At 39.7% G+C, this 23,136-nt stretch overlaps 2 protein-coding genes across 10 annotated transcripts in view; one reads left to right on the forward strand and one right to left on the reverse strand.

The window, feature by feature from the left end:
- Positions 1 to 11,125, reverse strand: part of LOC122611404 (protein rad9) — a 29,858-nt gene extending 18,733 nt beyond the window's left edge. For 2 of the 9 annotated variants that reach the window (XM_043784451.1, XM_043784449.1), the window contains exons 1-2: positions 11,045 to 11,111; positions 9,911 to 10,012 (exon numbers count right to left, since the gene is read on the reverse strand). In XM_043784451.1, the coding sequence (XP_043640386.1) occupies positions 9,911 to 9,980 (70 nt within the window). In that variant the 5' untranslated portion in view covers positions 9,981 to 10,012; positions 11,045 to 11,111. Of the gene's footprint in view, positions 1 to 9,910; positions 10,013 to 10,810 lie in introns of all 9 variants that reach the window. The other 7 variants (XM_043784457.1, XM_043784454.1, XM_043784453.1 and 4 more) reach the window with 6 other exon arrangements.
- A 6,858-nt stretch (positions 11,126 to 17,983) lies between these two features.
- On the forward strand, positions 17,984 to 22,515 carry LOC122611406. Its single transcript, XM_043784458.1, has 4 exons — positions 17,984 to 18,697; positions 18,844 to 18,975; positions 19,033 to 21,500; positions 21,558 to 22,515. Exons 1-4 carry the CDS (start codon positions 18,560 to 18,562, stop codon positions 21,841 to 21,843), a joined length of 3,024 nt encoding a protein of 1,007 aa, XP_043640393.1. The 5' UTR covers positions 17,984 to 18,559; the 3' UTR covers positions 21,844 to 22,515.
- The last annotated feature ends 621 nt before the right edge of the window (positions 22,516 to 23,136 follow it).

Here is a 23,136-nt window from a genome sequence, read left to right on the forward strand (position 1 = left end):
AATGAATTTGATAAACTCCAGGGCAACAGTAGACTGCAACAATGACCAGGCCAGCCTAGACCACTAATCCAAGCCACAGACAGGTCGTTTACAGCGAAACTACTTCATGGTGCCGGAAATATGTAGTTGTTGCCAGGCAGTCGTTCACTTTTTACGTGCCTATTGCCTTAGATTGTCTTACTCGTTTAGACAAAATCTTAGTATTTTCAAAAGTACCAGCAGAAAATATTTTAACTAATATAGAAAATTAAATTAAAAATTGTGTTTGTCTCTGCCCAAAAACAACATTTTAAAGCTGCCCAAATCTTTTGCAGTCAGATTTAAATTTGTAAATTTTGTATTTTGTCAAGTTTCCGTTCCTGTTACATTCTGAATTAGTTAGCCTCTTGGTAATGTCTGATAGTCAGTACATTGCCGAGCTTCTTGAAACCAAGGCGATCAGCTCAGTTTCAACTTTTCAGATGGGGCGTCGAGTTCCGCTTATTGTTCGACGCTTCCGCTTTTCACAAGCAATTTTAAAATAACGGTATAGCTAATATGCATTTTTAGCTTTCAAACAATTGAACCGAGAGGACGATGCCAAATATTACATTGCTACACGCTGCCTTTGTGGGCTGCAGTTTTTTTGTCATGCTGGCATTGGCGTGATGCACTGAAAGTGAATAATGCCTCCTAATAACGATTGGATAGGACGGGTTGTGTTGAGTTTTAGGTGTCTTTATTTATTTGTAATTCAGTTTACCCGGAAAACACCCGCTGCAGACACAGTTTTTCTCTGCACTGGAAGAATTGAGGTGAATTTCACAGACACAAGACATAATTGAATCCCGTGCGAACCTGCTAGGAGAGCACGCAGCTAAAGATTGGCCAGTTCGTGTTCACCGAAAAATAGGTAGTGCATATTGGGCTATCGAAAAGCACATGTGTCTGCGACCCACTGCGAGATTTCTTCCTGAATGCTGCTACACTTAACTGACTGCTCAAAGATTGTTGCGTGGGCAAAGTCGTTCGCTAGGCTGGTGCATTCAGCCTTAAGACCGGGATCTCCAGGCAAAGCTGTAGCCAGCTTAGGGCTTTTTGGTATTAAAATAAATACAGTCGAACGCCAGGCATTAATCGATGTCTGCTGTGCGATTTGGTGCAAACTGATGTAAGCACATGGCCAGGCAGTTGGTGGGGCTCTTATTGCAACCGTGAGCAATACACTCACTGCACGATATTACAGTTTGTTATTAACATTCCCGAACCGCAGTTTCAGGGTATAAGTAATCGTGTAAAAATGAATTTTAACTTCAAATTCGCACGGTCGCAAACTTAGTCTGCACCCGACAGCTCATAGCTGGGAACTCTTGCCTCTGGTCTCTGATATACCAGGCACATTGTTTGCAGCGGCATTTCTCATGGAAACCTCCATGTGCTCTTTTGAGAAACAAAAACAGTTTTTCATGCATTCAAAATTTAAACAAGAAAGAACGCAATAGTCTATTTCCTCGACTATCAGATACCCGTCAGCTTTTGAATTTTCCTAGCTCCTCAGTTAATATATAGCAACGAAAAGGCCACCACTCGAAGGCCTCCGGTGTGGAAAACAAACGAATTCGCCACACCCAGCCTTGTCCAGCCCATCCCATGCTGGAACATTGGGGCCAAGACGTTTTGCTAACGAAAAGTAGTTGCTATATACGATCAGTTTATAAAGCCCCAAAGACATCTATTCACCGATTTAAGTTTAGATCAAAGGTGTTTTTATTCTTATTCCTAATATGCTCTATATTCTATATACAATGCCCTATATTTTCACATATGATGTGAAAATGTTCCGATAAAAAAAAGGTTAATTTGATTAACAAATTATAGCAACAGAACACAGACACAGCAAATGCTTGTGCCAAATACAAATGCAATGACAGTATTCCTAGGCTGGTGACTTGGGATTACAATCTAAAAGTGAACGTCGTGCCGGCTTATGTGTTTGTCTGGTCTAGGCACATTTTGGGTGTGCCTCAAAAGCTATAAACTTTTCGGGCTCAGTACAGAAAAATATACCATACCTTTAGCAGCATACCTCCAACAACCTATCGGAATTCGCCTTACTTCCATGATTCGCAGCATAACATTTAAATAGTTTTGCAGCGCAATAACGATTAATTTACGTTCTGTATTACGATGCATTTAAGACTATTTGCCTATAAAACGAAAAGTAAAAGCCACAATTACAATACTACATCAGTGCTTAAAACTCGGGCTAGAAACTAATTCAGGGTCACTTAACGCCCTGGCGTGTCTGCCATCTGCTGCGGTCTATAAATGGCAGCTTCGCGACTGCTTGTTGCGCAAGAGAACCTAACAACCGCCTATGTGCAGCTTATGAATAAAAAGCTAGAGCCATTATGGTTTCTATGTAGACCTGCGTCGGCGTCTGGTCTGGTCTGGGCTTAGCCAAACAATACAATGAAAATACGCTTTTTGAGACAACGCAAACAATTATAGCAGCAAAAAAAGAACAATGTCGAGTCGAGTAGAATTACATCTGGCTAATAAAATCAAATGGAGCTGGAAATAATTGAGTTCATCAGATTGGATTTTCAATTTTTTTATTGTTTTCTTACTTATAAATCTGCCTTTGACTATTGTGATTTCAGTCCGTTTTAGCTATATCCGTTTCTACGAAAAGTAATCTCTTAGTTTTGAACTTTTTTAAGTTTAGAAAAAAAACCATATTGTACATAATCTTTCTTTTATCACAAACTGCTTTTATTCGATAAACAGCAGTTTTGTACATACATAATTACTGCAAGGGTATATAAATCAAGATGTTAGGGTCGACTCGACATTTTGCCTAGCAGCAACACTAACACATGCAGCTTCAATCGGAATTATATTTGATTATGGCAAATTTGCTGAATTGAGACATACCTATAATCAATTGCTTGCAAGGCTGTGCAGTCAGTTCCAGCTTAACGTGTATGCTCCCAAGCAAAGCTAAGTAAGAAGCTCGAGGGAGTGCCCGCTCTACCTAACTTGTTAGAACTGGCTCGTGGTTTACAAATAATGCGAACCAATTAAAACCAGGTCTCCACAATGTCGTTAAAACAGTTCACAGCCAGCTGCAGCTGCATTGCTCTTTTCCACCGAGTACTTGCGAGCAAGACTAAGCTGTCTGTCTAAATGCCATTATTTTTGCTCACCTTCGCTGCACCAACTTTACCAACTATATGCTTGCAGGCGTATATAGTTGGTAAAAGGAAACATATCCCTCAGTCAGATCGTTCTGGTTTCATGTATTCTTTGGTGATTGTTCTCGATTCTATCTGTGTTTTGGTAGCGGGAGCCAGACTAGGTTTTCTTTTTGTGACGAAACGGTGCCAAGGCTAGGTCTTCATTCAACGGCTAAATATGGTAATGAGCAGAGCACTTGTCTCGGCTTGTGCAGGGCTTGTTCAGCTTCTTGTGCTACTGAGGGTGAACTGCCACTATGTACTATAATTAAAAATATTAATCCGACCACCAGTTAAGAGAAACAAAAAGCGAATCAATCTGACGAACAGGCAATCCACGATGATTTACATTAGTGCTGTGTCAGCACAAAAATCTTCGCTAACAGCTTCAGGTGACCTTCACCTTTTGTAGCCAAAGAGTAAATATGAATCTAAAAAACGATTGCATTCCTGAATTCATTATTTACATACTTTTAACTAACAAAATGATGATCAATCATACCAACATGCTTTTTTTGGACGGAATTAGTACACGAATATTAGCCATTAAACGAGGAGTCCCAGTATTTAAATGCTACATTCTCAAACATATTCCCTTCTGGGAAACAACTGGTTAAATGTTTCGGCTCTGGAAAATGTCAACTTGCCGACAGAATCGCCACCTTGTACTCCATGTCGTTGAACTTGAACCGATGCGCCACGTTCGGAAGGAAAAAGTAGTCAGTAAAAGCTGCATCACTAGTACATATACTAGCAACAAACATGCACGGAAAACGAACAAATATTGAAAAGCGAAAACAAGCAAAGCGATAAAGTGGCATTTTAACAGCACCTGGTGACTGGGTGCGATGGTGATGTTACGAGATGGTAAATGCTGGTGGCCATGACACTGAGGAGGAAAGTATCATTTGCTTAACTGCTAGGGTTTTAAAAATCCGAAAACGCTTTTAGTAGTTGCAATTAAACATTAAATATTATTTGTATTTTTTTTTAAGAAGCGTACTCGGAGGAACATTCACGACAAGGTAACCCTAAAAGCCCAAGAATTCAAGATAAGTGCTCCGATATGTTTAGATTTAAAGAGCATTGGAACCGGAGAGCTCCTACAAAAGACATTAACCTAATAAATTGTGGTGTCTGCGTGTTGTGAGGCAGTTGAGTCTGCGTGCGTTCGCGTTCGGTACGACAAAGCTTAATTAACTGCTTTTAATCAAGATGTCTAATTGGCAGTACAAACACTGTGAAGGCAATGATTATATAGCCATGAGTCAAAGTCAAGCCACAAATAATCAAAACGAAAGAAAAAATAAACACGAAAATCTTGAAGAAATTAACAAAGGAATTTTAAGAGCCACATATATAAAATATATCAACAAATATTTAAGCCTACCAAACGCAATCTTATGTCTGCTGAAGGACGTGATCTGTTGGTGTTGCTCTTCTCCTGATCGTCAAGACAAATGTTGATTAGATGACGCATATTAATCTATCGTCTTTGGGCAACAGCTTACTATGTTTCATTTGTACACATCACCTGCTGCCTTTATTGGGAATTTTCGATGATCCGACGTAAGTTCTTTTTTAGCATATACTTAAATTATGGGATATTTCTATCCGGTTTTCTCGATTGATTCTATCCACCAGCTTTAAAGTTAACCTCCTATAAATTATGCGAATTTAATATTCGGTACCTGGCTATACCGCTTTGTAAAAGATTTAATCGTTCGTGTGTTTTTCGTTAAGATCAGACAACAGAATTCAAGGCTTATTCGTTTTCATTAGTCACTAAAAAGCTAGCAGGCTAACTAAGTAAATAATAAACCATTGAATAAAAACATAGTTTTCTTAAATGCATGTTGAAATATAGCCCACATCAGCCCAAACATGTCATTGTTGGTTCTTAGGTGTAGACAAAGTGTATACATAGGTTATCGGTGTCACATAAATAAATAATGCGCCTCGTGCTTGCTGTGGAGTACCAGGACATAACGCTGTCACTTCGGAGACCAAAGAAATATTGCTCGCACGCAATCAGACCAAAAACATCTCATAAAATACAAGGCAGGGCTGTACGCAGCACACAGTTTCCAATCCGCATCGCCTGTCGGGCATGGAAAAAAATAGCTGGGAATGAAGTACATTGTTATCAAGTCCTACGCGATGTCGTCTTGCTATTTATGCGACGCCTTTGGGCAGGGTCATAATAAATTTATGGCACTTTCGTGTAAGTTACGATTGAAACCTTTTTATGCCCTAGTCGGATGATCGCTTAATATTTCTAATATACATTCAACAAACAAACTGGAGTTCATATTTAAACACTTGAAATTTAATTATTTTTTACATATTTATTATTTTTATAGCCGTTACTCGTAGAGAAACGTTTTCCCACGCTAAATGGGGCTTACTGGACCACACCCTGAGCAATTGCGAGTGCAGCAGCTCATGGGTGACGGCAGCGTGACCATGCAAATTAGCCGATTGTGGCTTAAATGTCAACTTTTTGTAAAACAATTGGAGCTGCCTCTAGAAAAGTAGTTGAAGCTGATTTAATTGGACCTTATAGAATTAGGATTTGTGTCCGTATCGGTTTCCCAACTACTGTCTAAGAAGTAGTTGAGTTGATATAACTCTCTCAGGCGGGTGAAATATAGTTCATTGACTTTATCATGTAATTTATCGTTTGCTAGCTTAAGTGCAAAATACTCCATCAGAGCTGTATTGAGCAGAGCTTTGCCCCTGATAGCCGTACCAACCCATCTATAATTGAATTTTACCTGAAATCAAAAAACAAACTTTTCCAAAAAATGTCATCAAACTATTCGTTTTATACATATAAAAAAACCTGTTGCTTTCTTCAAGTGCCTGCTAAGTGACATTGAAAAAATTGAAATGGTGGTGTGGCGAGTTTGCTAAAAGCGGTGCATTGAGCCGTGGTACACGAGAGTAAAATTCGCCAAGGAGACAAAATCCACACAAAAATTATCCACACTACAAATAGCAGAGAAACGTAAATACCCAAGAAATAGTGCGTTTTGTGTTTAACTATTTACAAATGCGAGGACGAAATTAAAATGCACTGCTCTCGCGGTAGTCGAATAACAATCCGCAGCCATGCGCTTTATCTTTTGCAGTAACAAATGGGTGCTCTAGTTTCACAGAAATGTCCGTAATGGGTTCAACTGTCCTGCAAAGTATTACTTTTGAAGCCGAGCACTTAATGATGCTCTAACGACACAGATGAGTGTGATTATGCAATCGTTGGGCAACGCTAATCGATAGGCTCACATAATCGCACCGTAGCGACCAACATCTTGTCACTATGATGCCGTCAACCGTTATTAAAGCGAACACACTACGCATTGGAGTCATATTGGGGCTGGTGAAAGTGAAAGGTGAACAGCGCAGCATTTTGCGGTGCCGCAAAATATATGATAAATGAAGAAGTTGCGTCTCCGAGTGTTTAACAGAGAAGAGCAGCTGACCTGGTGCAGCTTGCCCTTGGGAGCCTTTAGCCTTAATTCCGACTTAAATTTACCAAGCCGTGGTCTACGAAACAAACTCAAAACACATCAACGAAAACGGAATCCCCAACGGCAATCGCGTCAAGGTCGTTGCATTCAACATCTGCAAAATCCAGTTTATACCCACAAAGGAGACAATGAAAAAGCCACAACTGACATAAGCAAACCTTGTACCGGACCATCGATCGCCAAGCAAAACAATCACCATTGAGTTCTGTAGAACGAGTCAATAAGGTCGAGGCATGTCACCAGGGATTTAGGAAATATTTCTGTTGTTAAAAAATCCTTAAAGTATCAGTGAAATCTTAATACAAATTATGGGAATTTTGCGCGAGTTTAATGTGAAGCACGCCTAAAACAATCATAACTAGCTTCGACAAGAATAAGCTAATAAACTATTGCAGTAAATATATTAAAAAGAAAACAAACTATGATTTCTTTTCCAAAACCGCCAGCTTTATGATATAGTGATCTGTTCCGGCATAGATACCAACAATGGAAAAAAGACTTTTGAGAAAGTCGCATGCAGATAGCTTTAAAACTGTGAGACCAGTTTGCGTACAAACGGACGAACGGACATGGCTATATCGACTTATCTATCACTTAATATAGGCGTAGCTGTAGGGTAGCAAGGGTATGTACCTATTAAAATTTAGACGCAGTATAACTCATGCATTCTACTACCAAAGCAGTTTTTTTCAGTGGAAAAAGAGAGTTACGTTGTCGTAACAAAGTAGGTGTAAGAGTGTTAAGTGGAGCAGCTGCGTTGAGCCCCATTTAATTTCACGATACGGTGCATAGAGACGTCAAGAGCCCTATTTACATGGGCTACGGATATGGACGTCGTCGGGTTAACGCAATGTTTTAATAGATTGCCCATTCCGTAGCAAATATAATTTTCAACTGTAATGCGTATGCATTTCAAGGTGAGCAGCACCATTAACAACAAGCTTGTAAAGCAAGCGTAGAAGTTAGGAGAAGTTGGGTGTTTGCCGTTTGGTGGTCTATTGGTACTCCTCGTACTGTGCCGACAACAATTTCAACGTCCAATTCAACGCAAATTATCTGGAGCCTTTCGACATCCAGGGATTACCATTGCTGTGCGCAAATTTATTCAAGCTTGCCTCAGACTCGTTGGAATACTGCTTGAAAGCGAAAGTGCACTGTTGTGCATGCAAAACAAAGTTGCGCCATGCCAGTGCTCGTACATGCTCGTATAAAGTGTTCAGGTTACAGTCAAAGACCTAGCCAAGTAATTTAATGACGATCTTCCGCGTGCGCCAAAACTTTCGCACGGTAAGCATTGACACTGCCTGCGGTAATAAACGGCTAAAAAGAGACGAAATGATTAGGCCGAGGCGTGATCACCATACTAATGGTCTAACTGGCATTGAAACTGAATTATGATTGGACCCCCTTTGTTACAGTATTCATTAAACACACGCTTAAACAAATGTTCTTGCAAATGTTCAACTTTCGCCATTGGCCTCGTCCGCCGCGTACCTTTTTCTTTTATCCATCGACTTTCGCATTAAACCAGTAGCACATTAAATGCTTCAACACTTACGGTGAACATTTCCTCGCAATTACGCATGAAAATATTTCCGTGGCGGCATATCTGAGGTTTTACCCAAATGTATTTTCGCTTGGCTTAAAAAAACACTCCAAAATGTAGCTAGACAAAGTTCATCAAAATGGAAAGTGTTGCCGCTATTCCTAAACCAAGTCATGCAAAAGACTTTATACCCTTGCGGAGGATACATTGACTTCAGTCAGAGTTGCAACGCTTTGAAGGACACAATAGTGCTCATGTAAAGAATATATGTATATTCTCAGAAGTATTAACGGCCGATCCGGTATAGCAGATAGCTTAAAAACTGAGAGACCACTTTGCGTAAAAACGGACGGACGGACAGGCGATCACGGTATGAAGAAGATTTGAAAACTTCATTTTTGTAATACTAAGCTAAGATATTATTATAATGTTTTATAGTGTCAATCCTTACCACGTAATCTTAACCATTTTTGTAGTTTATATTTTTTTTTGTCAAATTTTGCATACATATGATTCATAAAAAATGGATAAACAATTAAGTCAACTGTTTTGAAAATTATGAACAGTTATTATAGCCACAATTTGCTCGGTTACACCGATACACTCACTCACTTAGCGAACCTATTCATTCGAGTCAGCGAGCTGTATGCAATTAATATCTGTGTCATAAGCTGGCTGGTTGGCTGCTGGCTGATTGGCATAACTTACATAATTCCATTACCATTACCATTACCCAGCAGTATGTTGAGTGGACGGCCCAGCTGACCAATAGTTGGACACGGTAAGGCTTGTTATGGTCGAAATGTTTGATTATGTTATTGTTCGCTGGTAAATAGAGCAGTTGATCATATATCATGATCATGTATTTACCTACATACCTAATTAGCTATCCTCTAATGTAAATACTCTTACTTTGTATATATCTTAACATATTTCGCAGCTATATGAGTGGCTTCAAATAAATAAACATTTTTGGACATGGCAAGAAACTCGTTTAACTTTTAGCCGGAGTAGCGACAATAGATCTCAACACAAGTGCCTAACAGCTGGTGGTTTGACTTCTTCAACGGTGATTGAATTTGACATTAGACTATTGTATGATCGAACAAGGCAGCCGGAACAGAGTAAAAACAAGTTTTCCTTTATTTGCGGAACATCATATTTCCATCACAAAGTCCCGAATCTGATTGAGGTAAGACAAAATTCATAGTGAAGAATGCAAACAAAATAATTTTTAAAAGGCGCCGTAGGATTCATGTAAAATTTCTTTGGCTCTTTGTTTTAAAAGACCGAGAGCAGTTGGGACATGTGGGCCTATATACTCAGAAAAGATCAAGGCAATAAAGCATATTTATGGCATGGCATACATATATAGTAACTCTACTTAACTTGAATACTTTCGTCTTTGGTATTGTAATGAGCGAATTAAAAGAAAAATAATGCTTGTGCAAATCCCTTCAATCTGCTTGTCTTAAGGTCTGGTTAAGTACCAACTCTTCTAGGACTAGTGGGTAGAGTGTTGAAGCCCTTTGCTGGAACCCATGCTCTTTAAAGTTTTTGCCTCCATTTGTATAGCAACCAGAGTGTTCTCCACTCAAGTGGGCATTACTCACCTGTTTTAAAAAGCAGTAAGCACAATCCCAGCAGGCACAGAATGTTTCGTCGACCTGTTGAATACTTCATATTGCAGGTATGGCGCGTCGTCGTAACTGTAACTGTAAATTTTTCTTGATGTGGTTGGTTCAGTTTCGTTTTGGGGTTAGTTCACAGAATTTAAAATACCAATACCCGAGCTTGCCGGATAAAAAAAGCGGTTGGTAGCGCGGGACGTGGGGGAACTGAACTGCAGCAGCCACCGCACCAGTGACGGAGGCAGTTGCCGTTGAGAAAACCTCTGTTTTGTTGAATACAATTGCTAAATAACTAAGAAGGCAGTGTCGCAATTTTTCAATTTAGATTTTTTGAGCCTTGTGTTACAATTTTCTTAATGGTGTGTCTGGTTTATGCCGCGACTGCGGCTTTGTGGCTGTGACTGCACTTTGTTAGGACGTGTTTGTATTGTTGCAAGCAGATTTAGTTTCTGCCCCTATTATTCGAGCTTTCGTTTGGCTTTAGCCAACGCGACGATGCATAGCTCACACACACGTTTACAGATTACAACACTTAGTTTTTCTCCATTGCTTTTTGGCAAGCGGTTTTTAGTTCGGTTTTTCAGTTTTTAGTTTTCACGTGAGACTCTGTAGTGACCGCCGTTTGTTTTGTAGTTTCCATGGAAAAGATTGCTGGACCAAAATGCAAAGAGATCGAATTAAAGATCGGCGTTTGATTTAGATTTCCCGTACGGTATTCGCGGACACCTCCATATTGGAAAACTATGTAGAGCTAGTCTGAAGCGCGGAGAGGAAAATGCGAAACAAAATAAAACAAAACTTGCACGTTTTTATTTTGTTTGTTGATGTTTGTATATACATATATTCAGCGAAAACTTTCTTTTTAACGCAAAGTTAGCTTACCACCGACACACACGCTTGAGCTCTTCGGCTAAACTGCAAAATGCAGTTGAAGCTGCTTTCTACAAATGTTATATTTTCGGCCGATTGCAATGTTCAGTTAAACGAGGTCTTAGCTTTTATTTCAACGCGTTTACCAAATCAATTGGCAATTAAGTGCCCCAAAATTGGCGGTGGCTTAATGCAATCAGTCTGACAAGTTCGGGAGTTCGGGTGACCCTCGGCGTCTCTGCTTACCGTGCGCTTAAGCGAACCACACGTCCTAATCGAAGCAACTATACAGCGCGACTGTGCAGAGTGAGTGTCTCGAGACTCGAGTCTCAAGTCTCGGCAAGCTCAGCCAGCCAGCCAACCAAGTTTCGAAGCCAGGCTTTTGGGCCAAGCTTGGTCTGAGCCACGCTTCGACCCGACTGTTACTTTACAATAACAGACTGTTAGAGTTGTTGTTGCAACCGCTCGGACACGTTTGTATCTCTTAAGCTTTTGAAAGTAAGAGTAAACGTAACGCTTGTGCCATTGCAGTTGCTACGTTTTTCTTATACTATATATACGTTTATACGTTTTTCTTATTTCTAGTTATCAAAAATGTAGACCAGACCTATATTCTTACTGTATTCCATTATTTCGCTGAGAATTTCATCCACAGCCCACGATCATTTTCAAGCCGTCTACGAGCGGGCTTTGTTGATTGTTTTTCTGAAACTCCAACAATATCCACCCTCTGGCCAACGAAGGCGGCCTGGCTGGGAAACTATTTACCAAGGCGATTGTGAAATATTGTTACCTTTTTCGCTACATTTTATTTTAGGCAGCAGGTTTCTTGATCGCTTGTATAGTGGATTACGGTGTTTGAATTAAAAAATGCCTACATCTTCAACATGGGCTGGGACTTAATTCATGGGATCGAAGGAAGACCTCTCAATCACTTTTAAAATTAATACCTCCCAGCTAAATTGCCCTTGATAAATTCAATTGCCATGCCCCACACATTGCTTTACTCTAGCTATTGTCCAACGTGGGCAATTCCGAGCTATAGAATTGAAAGTAAAACCGAGTTGAAAACACGGCAACGACCAAGAACTAGGCCAAAGCAGCCAACCAAAGCCAAGCAAAAGCTGTAAAACAGCAGCTGAAGTAAAGGGGTTCTGGTGAACGGCGATTCAACCTGATGGTTTGAGCAAGGCATGCGAATTAATCTAATTTTTTATTTATTAATTTTTTTTCCTGGCTGGATTGTGTTTCACACGATTTTTTAGGTGAGTGGAGAGCGAAGCGTATTGTGGCGTTGAATATTTTTTACTTTGTTTAAGAAGTTATATAATTTTTATAGTTGAGCCGCTACGAGTTATTTAAGGCCCTTATGATCTAACTGATAAATTCGTATTGCTAAGGAAAAGCAAATTCTTTCTCTCGGTAATAGGTGATAGAATGGAATGGCCTATGACTCAGTAACCGTAACCGTGGCGAATGCAATTTGCTTACAGAAAGGTGTTTATTTCTACTTTTTTGGTAACACAGACGATTGGACAAACTCATTTTATATATCTATATGAAACCTGCCCAAATACGATCAACGGTTAGCACGCATTGACTTTCTGCAAGTTGATTTAGTTAGAAAAAAGCTTAGTCGAAAATGACTGCCAAATTGTTGGCCCTCAAAACATGGCTATTGTGTTTCGATAAAGTAGTAAGCCCACAAGTAAACACGTATCTTTGCTTACACATGCAATTCGAATCGGTCAGAGCCTTCATTTTTCGGTATACTTGAAATATTTGAACATTGTGCTTAACTCTTGATTAATAAATGGAAAAGAAAAAATACAATGGTTCCGTTAATTGAAAAAGTCATTGCCGTTAAAAACTTAATTAAATCATATATTTTTACGAAATGTAGCGCATTAAATTTATTAATGAAGTGAGTGACAAATCAAAAATGCCTGGAAAATTGTAAACACTGCGGAGACCTGATCATCATTAGTATCATTTTTAAACGCATATCTCTTGGTGACTTTTTGTGTATGGCAATTTTTGTTTTAGGTGTTTGGGACATGCCAGACTACATTAATCGACTTGCCCTTGTTCATACAATTCCACTTTGGCTACTTGTAGTCCAATTTATTCCAGCCTCAAACTCAATGATAAGCAAAATCCGTTCGATTGTCATGAAATTCCTTCGCGCACAATCTTTTTTTGGGTCTTGAGGCAAGCATTTTGAAAGTATTATGTGTTAAATGAGTCCACTTTTGGGCAACGCATACAGTTTGCCTTTCTAATGATATAAAAATTAATTATGTATGTTTCAATTATAACGAAAATGGACAAGTATGCAGTCACACCTGCGAATCAAAATGATTAGATTTACTTTTTTCATCAATTTGTTAAGCTCTTTAGCATTGAAAACATATTAATAAGAGTCGTAACCTATTAGGAATTCAGTTTTAGGAAAACGAAATCCAGAATTCGGGACACATAGCTTTAAACTAACTACTAGACCCTTCTAATTTTATTTTTTTGCACTTTTGTCATTAAAAACGACACTACAAAAGGCAGTTTAGATTGCTGGTAATAGCTTGACCTTCCCGTTCTCCAACGTTTGGGGTAGGAACTGAAGAGAAGGGGCGTGGCACCTTAAGCAATCTTATTGTACAGATCAAGCGCAGCGTAAATGGTGGCGAGTAGAACAGCCGTCAGGCTGCTATTACCGGAACCGCGGGCCACGCCTTAGTTGGAAGCAAGTTGTTGTATTTTTGCATGATCTGGCGCAGAGACTCGCCTTACGTTTTTGCTGTGATCGGATTGACTTTTAATTTTGTTCTGTTTGACGTGGCAAATAGTTAAAGAACTGATTTCGGCAATTAACGATAAACTATTAAACTATTTCATAAATTTTAGGAAACATATTATGCGTAGACTTTTAAAACTCCTAACAATTAAACCATGTTAGTCTTGATACTCGTTTAATGATTGATTAATTTTTCTACAGCTTAATTACTTAATGAAAATAATTACAAAAAGTCATGAGATATGCTATACCTATTAAGAAATGAGTTCGTATTAGTTTTCAAATCAGCCGATTTGTACAAAGCCGGTTTTGTGGTTCATTTAATAATATTGTCACACTTGTAGCTCAAAGTTAAGAAACAACGAACAGCATTGTAAGTTGAATAAACCGGATTTGAAACTGTAGCAGTACTTCACTTCACAACACCTTGCAGCCGCAGCGGTGCTACCTTTATAATTTCAGCAAGCAAAAGCTTATTACCCCAAGGCCGTTTCGCCAACGGGGAACTAGCAGGCCTCTTATTGCCTAAGCTTCGGAGGATTGCGATTCGCCGAGGCCGTTGCAATGCGGAAGAGATGTGTATAACCGGTACTTGGCAGAACATCCTTCAATATGCAGTGGCACTTACTTCCTTCTACATATATGCAAGGGCGACGTCTCGAATAAATAGCGTTACACGCCCCCGTTTCCCTCTCCTGTACATCCAGTGGTCCAACCAGTTCAAGTTCGTGAAATACCTAAACTCGATGGGTGGTTTTGAAGCATGGGCAGAGGAAAGTCATCCGGGTTAAGGGTGCCTCTGGCCAATTTGCTTTGCTTTCCAAATGCACACAACACGAAAGCTGCCTTGACTATTAATGCATTACAAAAGCGTCGAGTCGGTATTTCTAACTATAACGAATCGAAATTAGCCGAGCACAGTATTACACCACAGTCAACTCTGCCCACCTACACTATACAATTTTTGCTCTGCATTCTGAAACTCTTATAGTAAGCGAATTTCTTTTCGCTTGGTGTATACAGAACCCTTAAAACATGTCATAGCAAACTATATTCCTTTTTTTATAACCCGAATCTTTATAATCGAGATTTCACAAAGTCCGTTACTATTCGTTGTCTCTAAATTTTCTTATGGGGACGTCGTGCGTTCACATCTTAAGATGAAATTGAAGTGTGTAACTTTGCCTGAGCCTTAGCCGGCTCAATAATAATGCAACCAGACCCACCAGCCAAATCCGTTGATGTGAAACATATGGAGCGAATTCGTGAACCTAGTGACAGCCCTGCAAAAGGCAGGCAAAGGCAGTACACGATCCACAACAAAACTTGGAAAGCAAGATTAGACCAGCAGCCACCAAAGGCTGATGGCCGTGCTTACTGATTTACAATCGGGCCTTGCAATAGATGCAAACATAATTGTACTCGTGCTGGGTATAATGTCTTTTTTGGCAAAGTTAGGTACTCAAAAATCACTTAAGTTTAATATTTTAATTTTATGGTATTTATATTTTAAAAAGCAAACTAGCGGTTCACGTGTTAATCAAGTGAAGTATCAACATTCCGCGTTCTTTAAAACAAAAAGGAGTGCCCATCCTCTGCCCCACCCAAATAAGCCAATGTGTAAGTGCAGCCCGTGTGCCACATTAAAGATTTGTGATCCTATCAAAAAGCGAGCAATTGTTTTGAGTTAATTTTTAAATTGATGATGCATTATGACAATCCAACATTGACTTCACAACTTTACCAAAGGTGTGGCCTCTGTCGGACCAATCCTTTTCCAATTTCCTTCAAAATTTGGAGCGGAGCGTTGGCAGCTACCGGCCAATGCAAAATGTTTTTCACAATGCAAAATGTATCTGCACCCAACATTCAGGTCTAGCATTCAATGCAATGAGTTTACCGCTTGCGAGAACTCGGTCTACAACTCGACGGCTAAAAGACAAAATGTGTATACTACAACTACACCCAGACTAGTAACGTATTTTGCTGTCTGAACCCATTGTTGGTTATGAATAAAGTTAAATTGCAGACAGACCAAAAAAATATTTTAAGTATAGGAAGGTATTTCAAAAGACATTATTACTGATATTTTTACTGGTACGGATTCTTAGCATAAGGTATCTTTTCGTTGACTATTAAAAGGTGAGTGAACTTTTAAGATATTTTTTCTGAAGTAAGGCTTAACATACTATGGCGAATTTGAATTGGTTTGGTTACTGATGTCTTAAATGTATACCAGCAATGCATTGAATCTGTCAGCCTAAAAGTACACTTCTTTTTCACCTAAAACGTCCATCATGACGTATAAGTTTTAAAGTTTAAGTAATGTATTCAAATAAATTATATATAATATATACAATATGGTAACATTTAAAAAAGATAAAAAAAGGGCTCCTACATTTTATAATACCTGATGGGTTATTTGCCGGATTCTTATCCATTTTTTTTCGATTATTCCTAGGGCAGCCATTTGATATAGTTGTTCGATCTGGGCCGATCCAATCTGCATTTAAGACTTTTTCAAAAGTTTCTTTATATGTATCTAGCTTTAAAACTGAGCGACTACCTTGCGACGGTCGGACAGAAGGCCAGACGGATACGGCTCTATGCACTCTGCTGTTGATACTGATCAAAAATATATATGCATTATATGAGGAGGCAAATGACCCAAACTTCTGACTGAAATCAATATATTCTCTGCAAGGGTGCACAGAAGTGCACCAACAACACCCTCGTGGTATGACGGAAATGTAGCCCCAAGGAGGGACGCGTTTTATTTGTATTCCTTTTTACTTAGTCGACACATACATAGACATAAGTCGTCGTGTGGCTCCTTCCTCGAATGCATGCGTTAGTTCAAATGTGTGTTTCAAATCCTTTGTACCACTCATTTTGTAAAATATAAGTTTAAGTAATAAAGTTACAACAAAAATGAAAATAAATAAATTTGGGATATCAGTTTAATCTTATACATATTTATGTGATTAAATATGTTTCAAAAATTATAATATTAAGAAAACAACCAGACGTTCCTGTGTTTGCGCCAATAGCATTTTATTACTGAATTGCTTGCATACCTTTTGGCGAACGGATGCATATAAACTCAAGGAATATTCATATGTAGCACATACATACATACATATATGTATGTCCATAGAAAAGCATGTTTCATATGTTTGTTAAAAAACGTTGCATAGCCAGTATACATACATACATGTTGTATTTAAAAGTAGAACTGACCACAAGTTGATTTACAAATATTTTATGGTAACATGCCATCATACAAAGTCTATTTTATATTGCTGTTATTTTAAGTGCCAGTGTACATATGTACACATGTGTATATGTATATGCATACATATATAAACATGACTGCGTAATCGGAATTCGGCTAAAAACCCCCTTTTCTGCATACTTTATACTTCAAGAAAATTCAAAAAGTTTGCCTACTTATTTGTTTTACATCAAAATGAAGACACTGTGTTTTCCCAACTTACCAAACAAGATCCAGTACGCTCACATCGCCCTATTTGCTAATACAAAGGCAGTATTTCGCTTGATTTTCGTGTGTAATATAAACGACAGTAAAACCGGACTAATTTTTTCCTATGGCCACGTTTTGGCGTAAAAGTACACATACATCGAAATAAGTGAATCACAATAACGCAGGGAAATAGCAGAAATGCAAAGAAAGAAAGATCAGAGGCACACGCTCTAAAGCACGTACACAGAGAACAACGGACACTATCAAAAGGAACGCCAACTAGTTTTAGTATAAGGAGAGAGCTTTATTCAGAGGAATCGACTGCTTGGTGCTCATTACTTTTGAGTTAGGTAAATATAGGCGCACGAACAGTTGATAAGCAAGCAAGACTTTTTACTTTACGTGCGGAAATATTAATACATACATATGTAAATAAATACATATGTGTGTATTTCAATAAGAGAAGTTATAAGACTTTATGCTAGCTTATGAAAATGCAGTTGCCGGCAACTGAATTTTTATAGACCCAATGTACCCGGTCTCAAAAAACCTGGTGGAAAGAAAAACCAGCCGACTACATTTACGCCATTGAGGCCACATGGATAGAGCGGAAAACTGGCTGTGCGCCATGAAACAGACGGACACCAAGCCCTCACACACTTGCACCAGCACTCGAAAAATAGAAACAAAAGTCGTGTAAGTGTTTAATACAAGCAACAGTCAGGGAGCACGCACACCATCGCCGGCGGTACGAACAACGTAGGAGAGGCGAGAGCAGAGAATGAGTACTGTAAGCCGTCAGCACGCAACTGTGTGCGTGCGGAAATGCATTAGTATGGGTGGGTGGTGAGTGTAATGGCAAACGGCAGCAACATTTATTTCGCTCAGTTTTGTTTCGTTTTCTCGGCGCAACGCAAGTGCTGGTGAAATCGTTGTAGCTAAAGTCTATATCAAGTGAAAAAACTACTGTTTTGCTCCTGGTGGTAATTCCGAAACGTTCGTTGTGACTAAAACACATCTGCAAAGCTTTCGAACAAAGAATAAAAGGAAAAATACCATTTTCCACAAAAACATAGCATAGCGATTGCGAACAACGTAAAAAGAAGAAAGCAAAGATCTGCTTCGGTTTCTCTCTCTCTTGTGCTCTCTCTCCGCTGCGGACTTGCGCTCTCCGCTTTCAATGATCAATACATTTACAGTTTGTTATTATTTGTTTTTCATTCTGCCATTTGTTTTGCACGCTCTCAGAGACCGCGCGACGACTTTCTCAAATTGCAAGTGTAAAAAATTTATGAAAACGAAGTAGTGGGCAAGGCGAGCTGCATTGCAATCGGTAGTGTGTGTGTCTAAATTCGGCGTTAACTAAAGTGAGCTTGATACACCGTACCCCTGGGAGATTTTTAAAAATTGTTTCTGTTGTTTGGCGTCAGCATGATGTGCTTGAAGCTTTAAGTTAGGGAATAGAAGGCGCATCGAAAGTCGGAACATGGATGCTCAATTTGAGCACTTGTGCCGCATTTGCGCAGCCAACACGAAGAGCAAAACGAATTCCGTGGTCGAGAGTGTGTTTATTTTTAAAACACAGGGACTGAAGGATAAAATATCGCGACACCTTTACCTAAATGTAAGTAAACAGAAAGGAACTTCCGCATGGCGCTGCGACAAATGGACAATGGACAATGGAAATGCGACAATTAATGGACAATTTAACAAGACCGCCCGACTTGCACTGGCTAAGACTTCAAATTTAACAAATCTATTTCTTTTAAGGTTGCTGAAGAAGATCCTCTGCCAAAAGTGCTCTGCAAATCTTGTTACCGCCAGGTCGAGGCCACTGCGTCGCTTTCAAATATAGCGAAACATACTCAGCTCGTGTTTCGGGATTTTCTCCTTAGTACACTGGTAAACTGTTATATTACACTTAAAATTATTAAGTTCAAAATTTATTAAAATTTTTAGCCTAAGAATGCAAGGGAAGCCGCTGCTGCACGGCTAAGCGTTCCAGCCACCCAAACCTCCCACCGAAGCGACGAAGTCCAAGCGGAAACCGATGAATTTCGCCCCATTTTGCTGACCCGGGCGCCGGAGTCCAGAAAAACCGCATCGAAGCCCCAACCGGCCAGTTCCCAGGAGCTGGCCCCAAAAACCGGCGAAAACCTCTTGTCTGCACCATCCTCGTCCTCTTCTCTAAGCAAACCATCTGGAGCAGTAAAAAACAATATGGAAACAGGGCGTCGCAACAGCGTTTTTGTGGATACTAGGTATGGATCGGCTCCACTGTCTATCGCTCAGCGGACTATGCAGTATCTTCCGTCTTTGGTGCCCCTAAGTACAGAGCCATTGGGTTCGAACGCAATGAGAAGGAGTCCAGAGACAAAACTATCGCCGACAGGAGTAATAAACTTCATCCAGACGCATGGGCGTATTACGGGCAATATACCTGAAGTCCAAACAGAGGACAATCCCGGAAATAGCAACCTGACCGATAGCAGAAACACGGTCAAAGCTTCCGTTGATATTTCTTCAAATGTTAGCAGTGCAGGAAGGAAATCCCAGGACAGTAATTTGTTTCAGCAGAAAAGTAGAAATCTTAAAAATACATTAAACAACATTAAAGCCATGCGTAGCGGACAGGTTTCATTGCTTAAGTGTGCGCAGAATCGAAACCCTATTGAGGATGTCAGACCACTGGTTACAACTACACTAGTGCCCCAATATGGGGGTGAACCTTCCGTGGAGGAAGCACTGCCGGAGCACATGATCTTTGCGGCGCCAAAAAAGAAGAGGGAGGATGAAGAACTATTTCTTCAAACGGCTTCGCCAAAACTGAAGAAAATTGTCCCAAGTCAAACGAAGACAAAGCCGAACACACTCGATTTAACTATATCGGTTGATTCGCATGTTTCAGCCCCGTCAACGTCAATGCCCAATGTGAAAAGCCTCACTGATGCAATTTTCTTGGGAAGCGTTATTAGGGATCCAGACTTGTTGATGCTCATTCTCAAGGCATTAAAATGGCCGGTGACAGCAGAAAACTGCGATGAGCAAATGTCCCGCTTAAAGAGTTCAAAGTTCGCTGTTATTATGTCGGACACCAACCTTCTTCAAGACACAGATCTCACACAACTTTTGGGTCCTTATTTGGCCCCAATGGTGCCTGTGGTTCAGCAACAGGATCAGCATCCACTTTCCTCTGTTATCGCGTCCACTTCCACAAGCACTTCATCGCAGGCGACTAAAGATGTACTTAAGCTGGCTGACTTATCCAGTGCAATGCCTTATAAACTGCCTCCAGAAACGTCGGTTCAATTAGTGCCGTCCAGTCCCACGGAGCAGGAACCGCAGCCGCTACGTCACAAAAAGCCGGTTAGCGTTCCAACGGTCAAACGACATCAACGAAAAATTCGTGCCCCTGATTTACCCGCTGTTGACAAGACGCGCCCCATTATTTCGGTATCAACTTCAAAAGCAGCTTATGTTAGTAACGAACTATCGAATATGAACTCTATGCTATTTTCGCAGTTCGGATCGAATCCGGCCGACGCTCTAAATGAGACACTTATCTCGCTCCTTAAACAGCAACAACAAGAAACAAAAGACCAGCAAAATACTCGTCAGAGTTGTATTGGTTCAGACAGTGTAGATAATTTGGAAGATATTGTACTGGTAGATCCCCAACCGCATCTGGAAGTCGATCCGCAGGATCTGAAGTACATTGAAGATGACTACAGCTCTCCGCAGTCCCAGCCGGGATCACAATACAATTCTAAAAGGCGCAAAACAGACATCCGTACATCAGATTCTGAAGTCATACTGCTCGATAACAGCGGGTCCCCAGATTTGAAGAATTCAAAAGAAATATGTCCCAGTACAAAACAGATTTTACCTAGACAATCAAAGAAAATTACAAGTGCGGCAACTGCCAGAAAAGAAACTTCGGGTCAGCTGACACAGGCACCCACAAGTACCGTGTCGGAAGCCATTTGCGATCCTAAGGCCAGAGCCATTAATGCGAAAGAAAATGCCGAAGTGTGTGAGCCAGCCCCGGACAATGGAGCTAGTGACGATACTGATGATAGCAAAGCAGGCTCGGTATCCGTTCGGAAGTCGGAAGTCAAAGCTGCGCTCGGACAAAAGCTTTTGGAGGCGATCGGTCTTTCTCAGTTGGGAAAGGATGTAGCGCCTGAAAACTCCCGCGACACCCTCAGAAGTGCGCTAAAGCGCTCTATAAAACAGGCCCAGGAGCAACAGCAGCAGCTGAAGCGAGGCAATCATGAAGAACCTGTGAAACAACTGGCCGATTCCACGACCAAGCTTAGCGCAGCGGAATCGGCAGATGAGCATAAGAAAGCCATTGCCGAGCGTGAGCTTGCCCTGCTGAATCGTGGAATGAAAGCTGAAGAAGAAAACACGATTCCCGTTAAAGAGTGAGTTGTTAATTTGTTTATACGGACTTTTTTATTAATTTTTTACCAAATTTTTAGGGATAAGTCGGAGCGCACTGATGTTAGTTCTTCATCTTCACGAAACCGCCGTGGCCGTAAATTAAAGATGGATGCTACCGTCGAAGATTTTGACGATGAAGAAAAAAAAAACTCTAGATGGGATGAAGACGATGACTTGCCACTAAAGACAGACATGGAAAAACCAGAACGGAGCAGCAGCAACACCCGACCGACCCGTACTAGCAAAACGTTATCAAAGTATTATAAAGGACCAACTTCTAAATCACACCATGCCATGGGTACACGTTCAACACGACAGCGCTGAGATATGCTATACTGCAAGGAATCGGTTTTCCTTTCACGTATAAAATATGTGGTTATATTTTTGAAAAAGATCAAATACATATTTTAAGTCCCTTTAAGATTCAAATGTATTTGTGTACAATGTACACTCCGATTTGAAAACTATTATAGTTGTTTTAACATTATAGAAAGCAATGGCTGGAGTTTACAAGTTTACAAATGAGTCAAGAATAGTACAACTATTTAAAGAGTAACAGTTTTGGATCAAACAATTTGCCCATGTATGTACATCGATAAATTATTCAGCGCTTCTTTCCGTTAACCCAAAATTCAGAACATGCCTTTAGAACGCAAAACGGATGATATTTTAATGGTTAAGTTTTTGGATTACAGACGGTCCTTAATCTTAGCGGTATTTTCATAATTTGAGTTTACAATTTGGTTTTTAATAATTATGTTAACGAAAAAAAATCTTAAATATTGTAAATAAACGTCATTTTGATTGAATAGTCGACAAACTTATTTTAGATCCAAACCAGAAAGAATGCTAGCTTCGGCAGTAATTAAATTCATATATTTAAACAAAAACTGGTGTATATCGAAAAAGAGGCACCTTATGATCAAAAACAACGAAGTCTTTATTATACCCGTTACCCGTAGAGTAAAAGTATGGTTGAAAAGTATGTAATAGGCAGAAGGAAGCGTTTCCGACCATATAAGTATATATATTTTTGATCAGTAGTATTTTTTAGTATTGTAGTTATCTATTGATCTGCAGAAAAACTTTTTGTCAATCCCACCCTAACGCCCACAAACCGCCCAAAACTGCCACACCCACACTTTCGTTTTTGTTAGTCTTGTAAAGTTTTTCTCGATTTCCCAAAAATCTTTTTGCCACGCCTACTCTAACACCCACAAACCGGCAAAAACGGTCAGTGTTGAAATTTCTCTGCGCTAGCTAAGTAACGGGTATCAGATAGTCGGGGAACTCGACTATAGCGTTTTTGTAAATCAGATTACTTATGGCTATATGATAAAGAAAAAGTATAACTTATTTTAACCTAACTAATGGAAAAAACCCTAGCTTCGCAGATTTCGATCATAAAGCGTTATAATTTGGTGTACACCAACTGTGTAACAATATATAATTTCGGGTTTAAATAAATTGGATGTGATATGTATGCACATAGCTGTCATCGGATAATTTATTGCTTTTAATCAAATAATGTTCTAACTTGATATACACAATTTTATTTCAAACACATTTGCTTGGTTTGAGCAAGAACAATTATAAGGCTTTTGCCTTAAAATCGTA

The sequence above is a fragment of the Drosophila teissieri genome, chromosome 2L, assembly GCF_016746235.2.
Source record: "Drosophila teissieri strain GT53w chromosome 2L, Prin_Dtei_1.1, whole genome shotgun sequence".
Lineage (NCBI taxonomy): Eukaryota > Metazoa > Arthropoda > Insecta > Diptera > Drosophilidae > Drosophila > Drosophila teissieri.

Coding starts and splice junctions, on each gene's coding strand:
- LOC122611406 (XM_043784458.1), top strand. CDS start 18,560: ATGGATGCTCAATTTGAGCACTTGTGCCGCATTTGCGCAGCCAACACG. Junction 18,976..19,032: donor ATTTTCTCCTTAGTACACTG/GTAAACTGTTAT, acceptor TAAAATTTTTAG/CCTAAGAATGCAAGGGAAGC. Junction 21,501..21,557: donor AACACGATTCCCGTTAAAGA/GTGAGTTGTTAA, acceptor CCAAATTTTTAG/GGATAAGTCGGAGCGCACTG.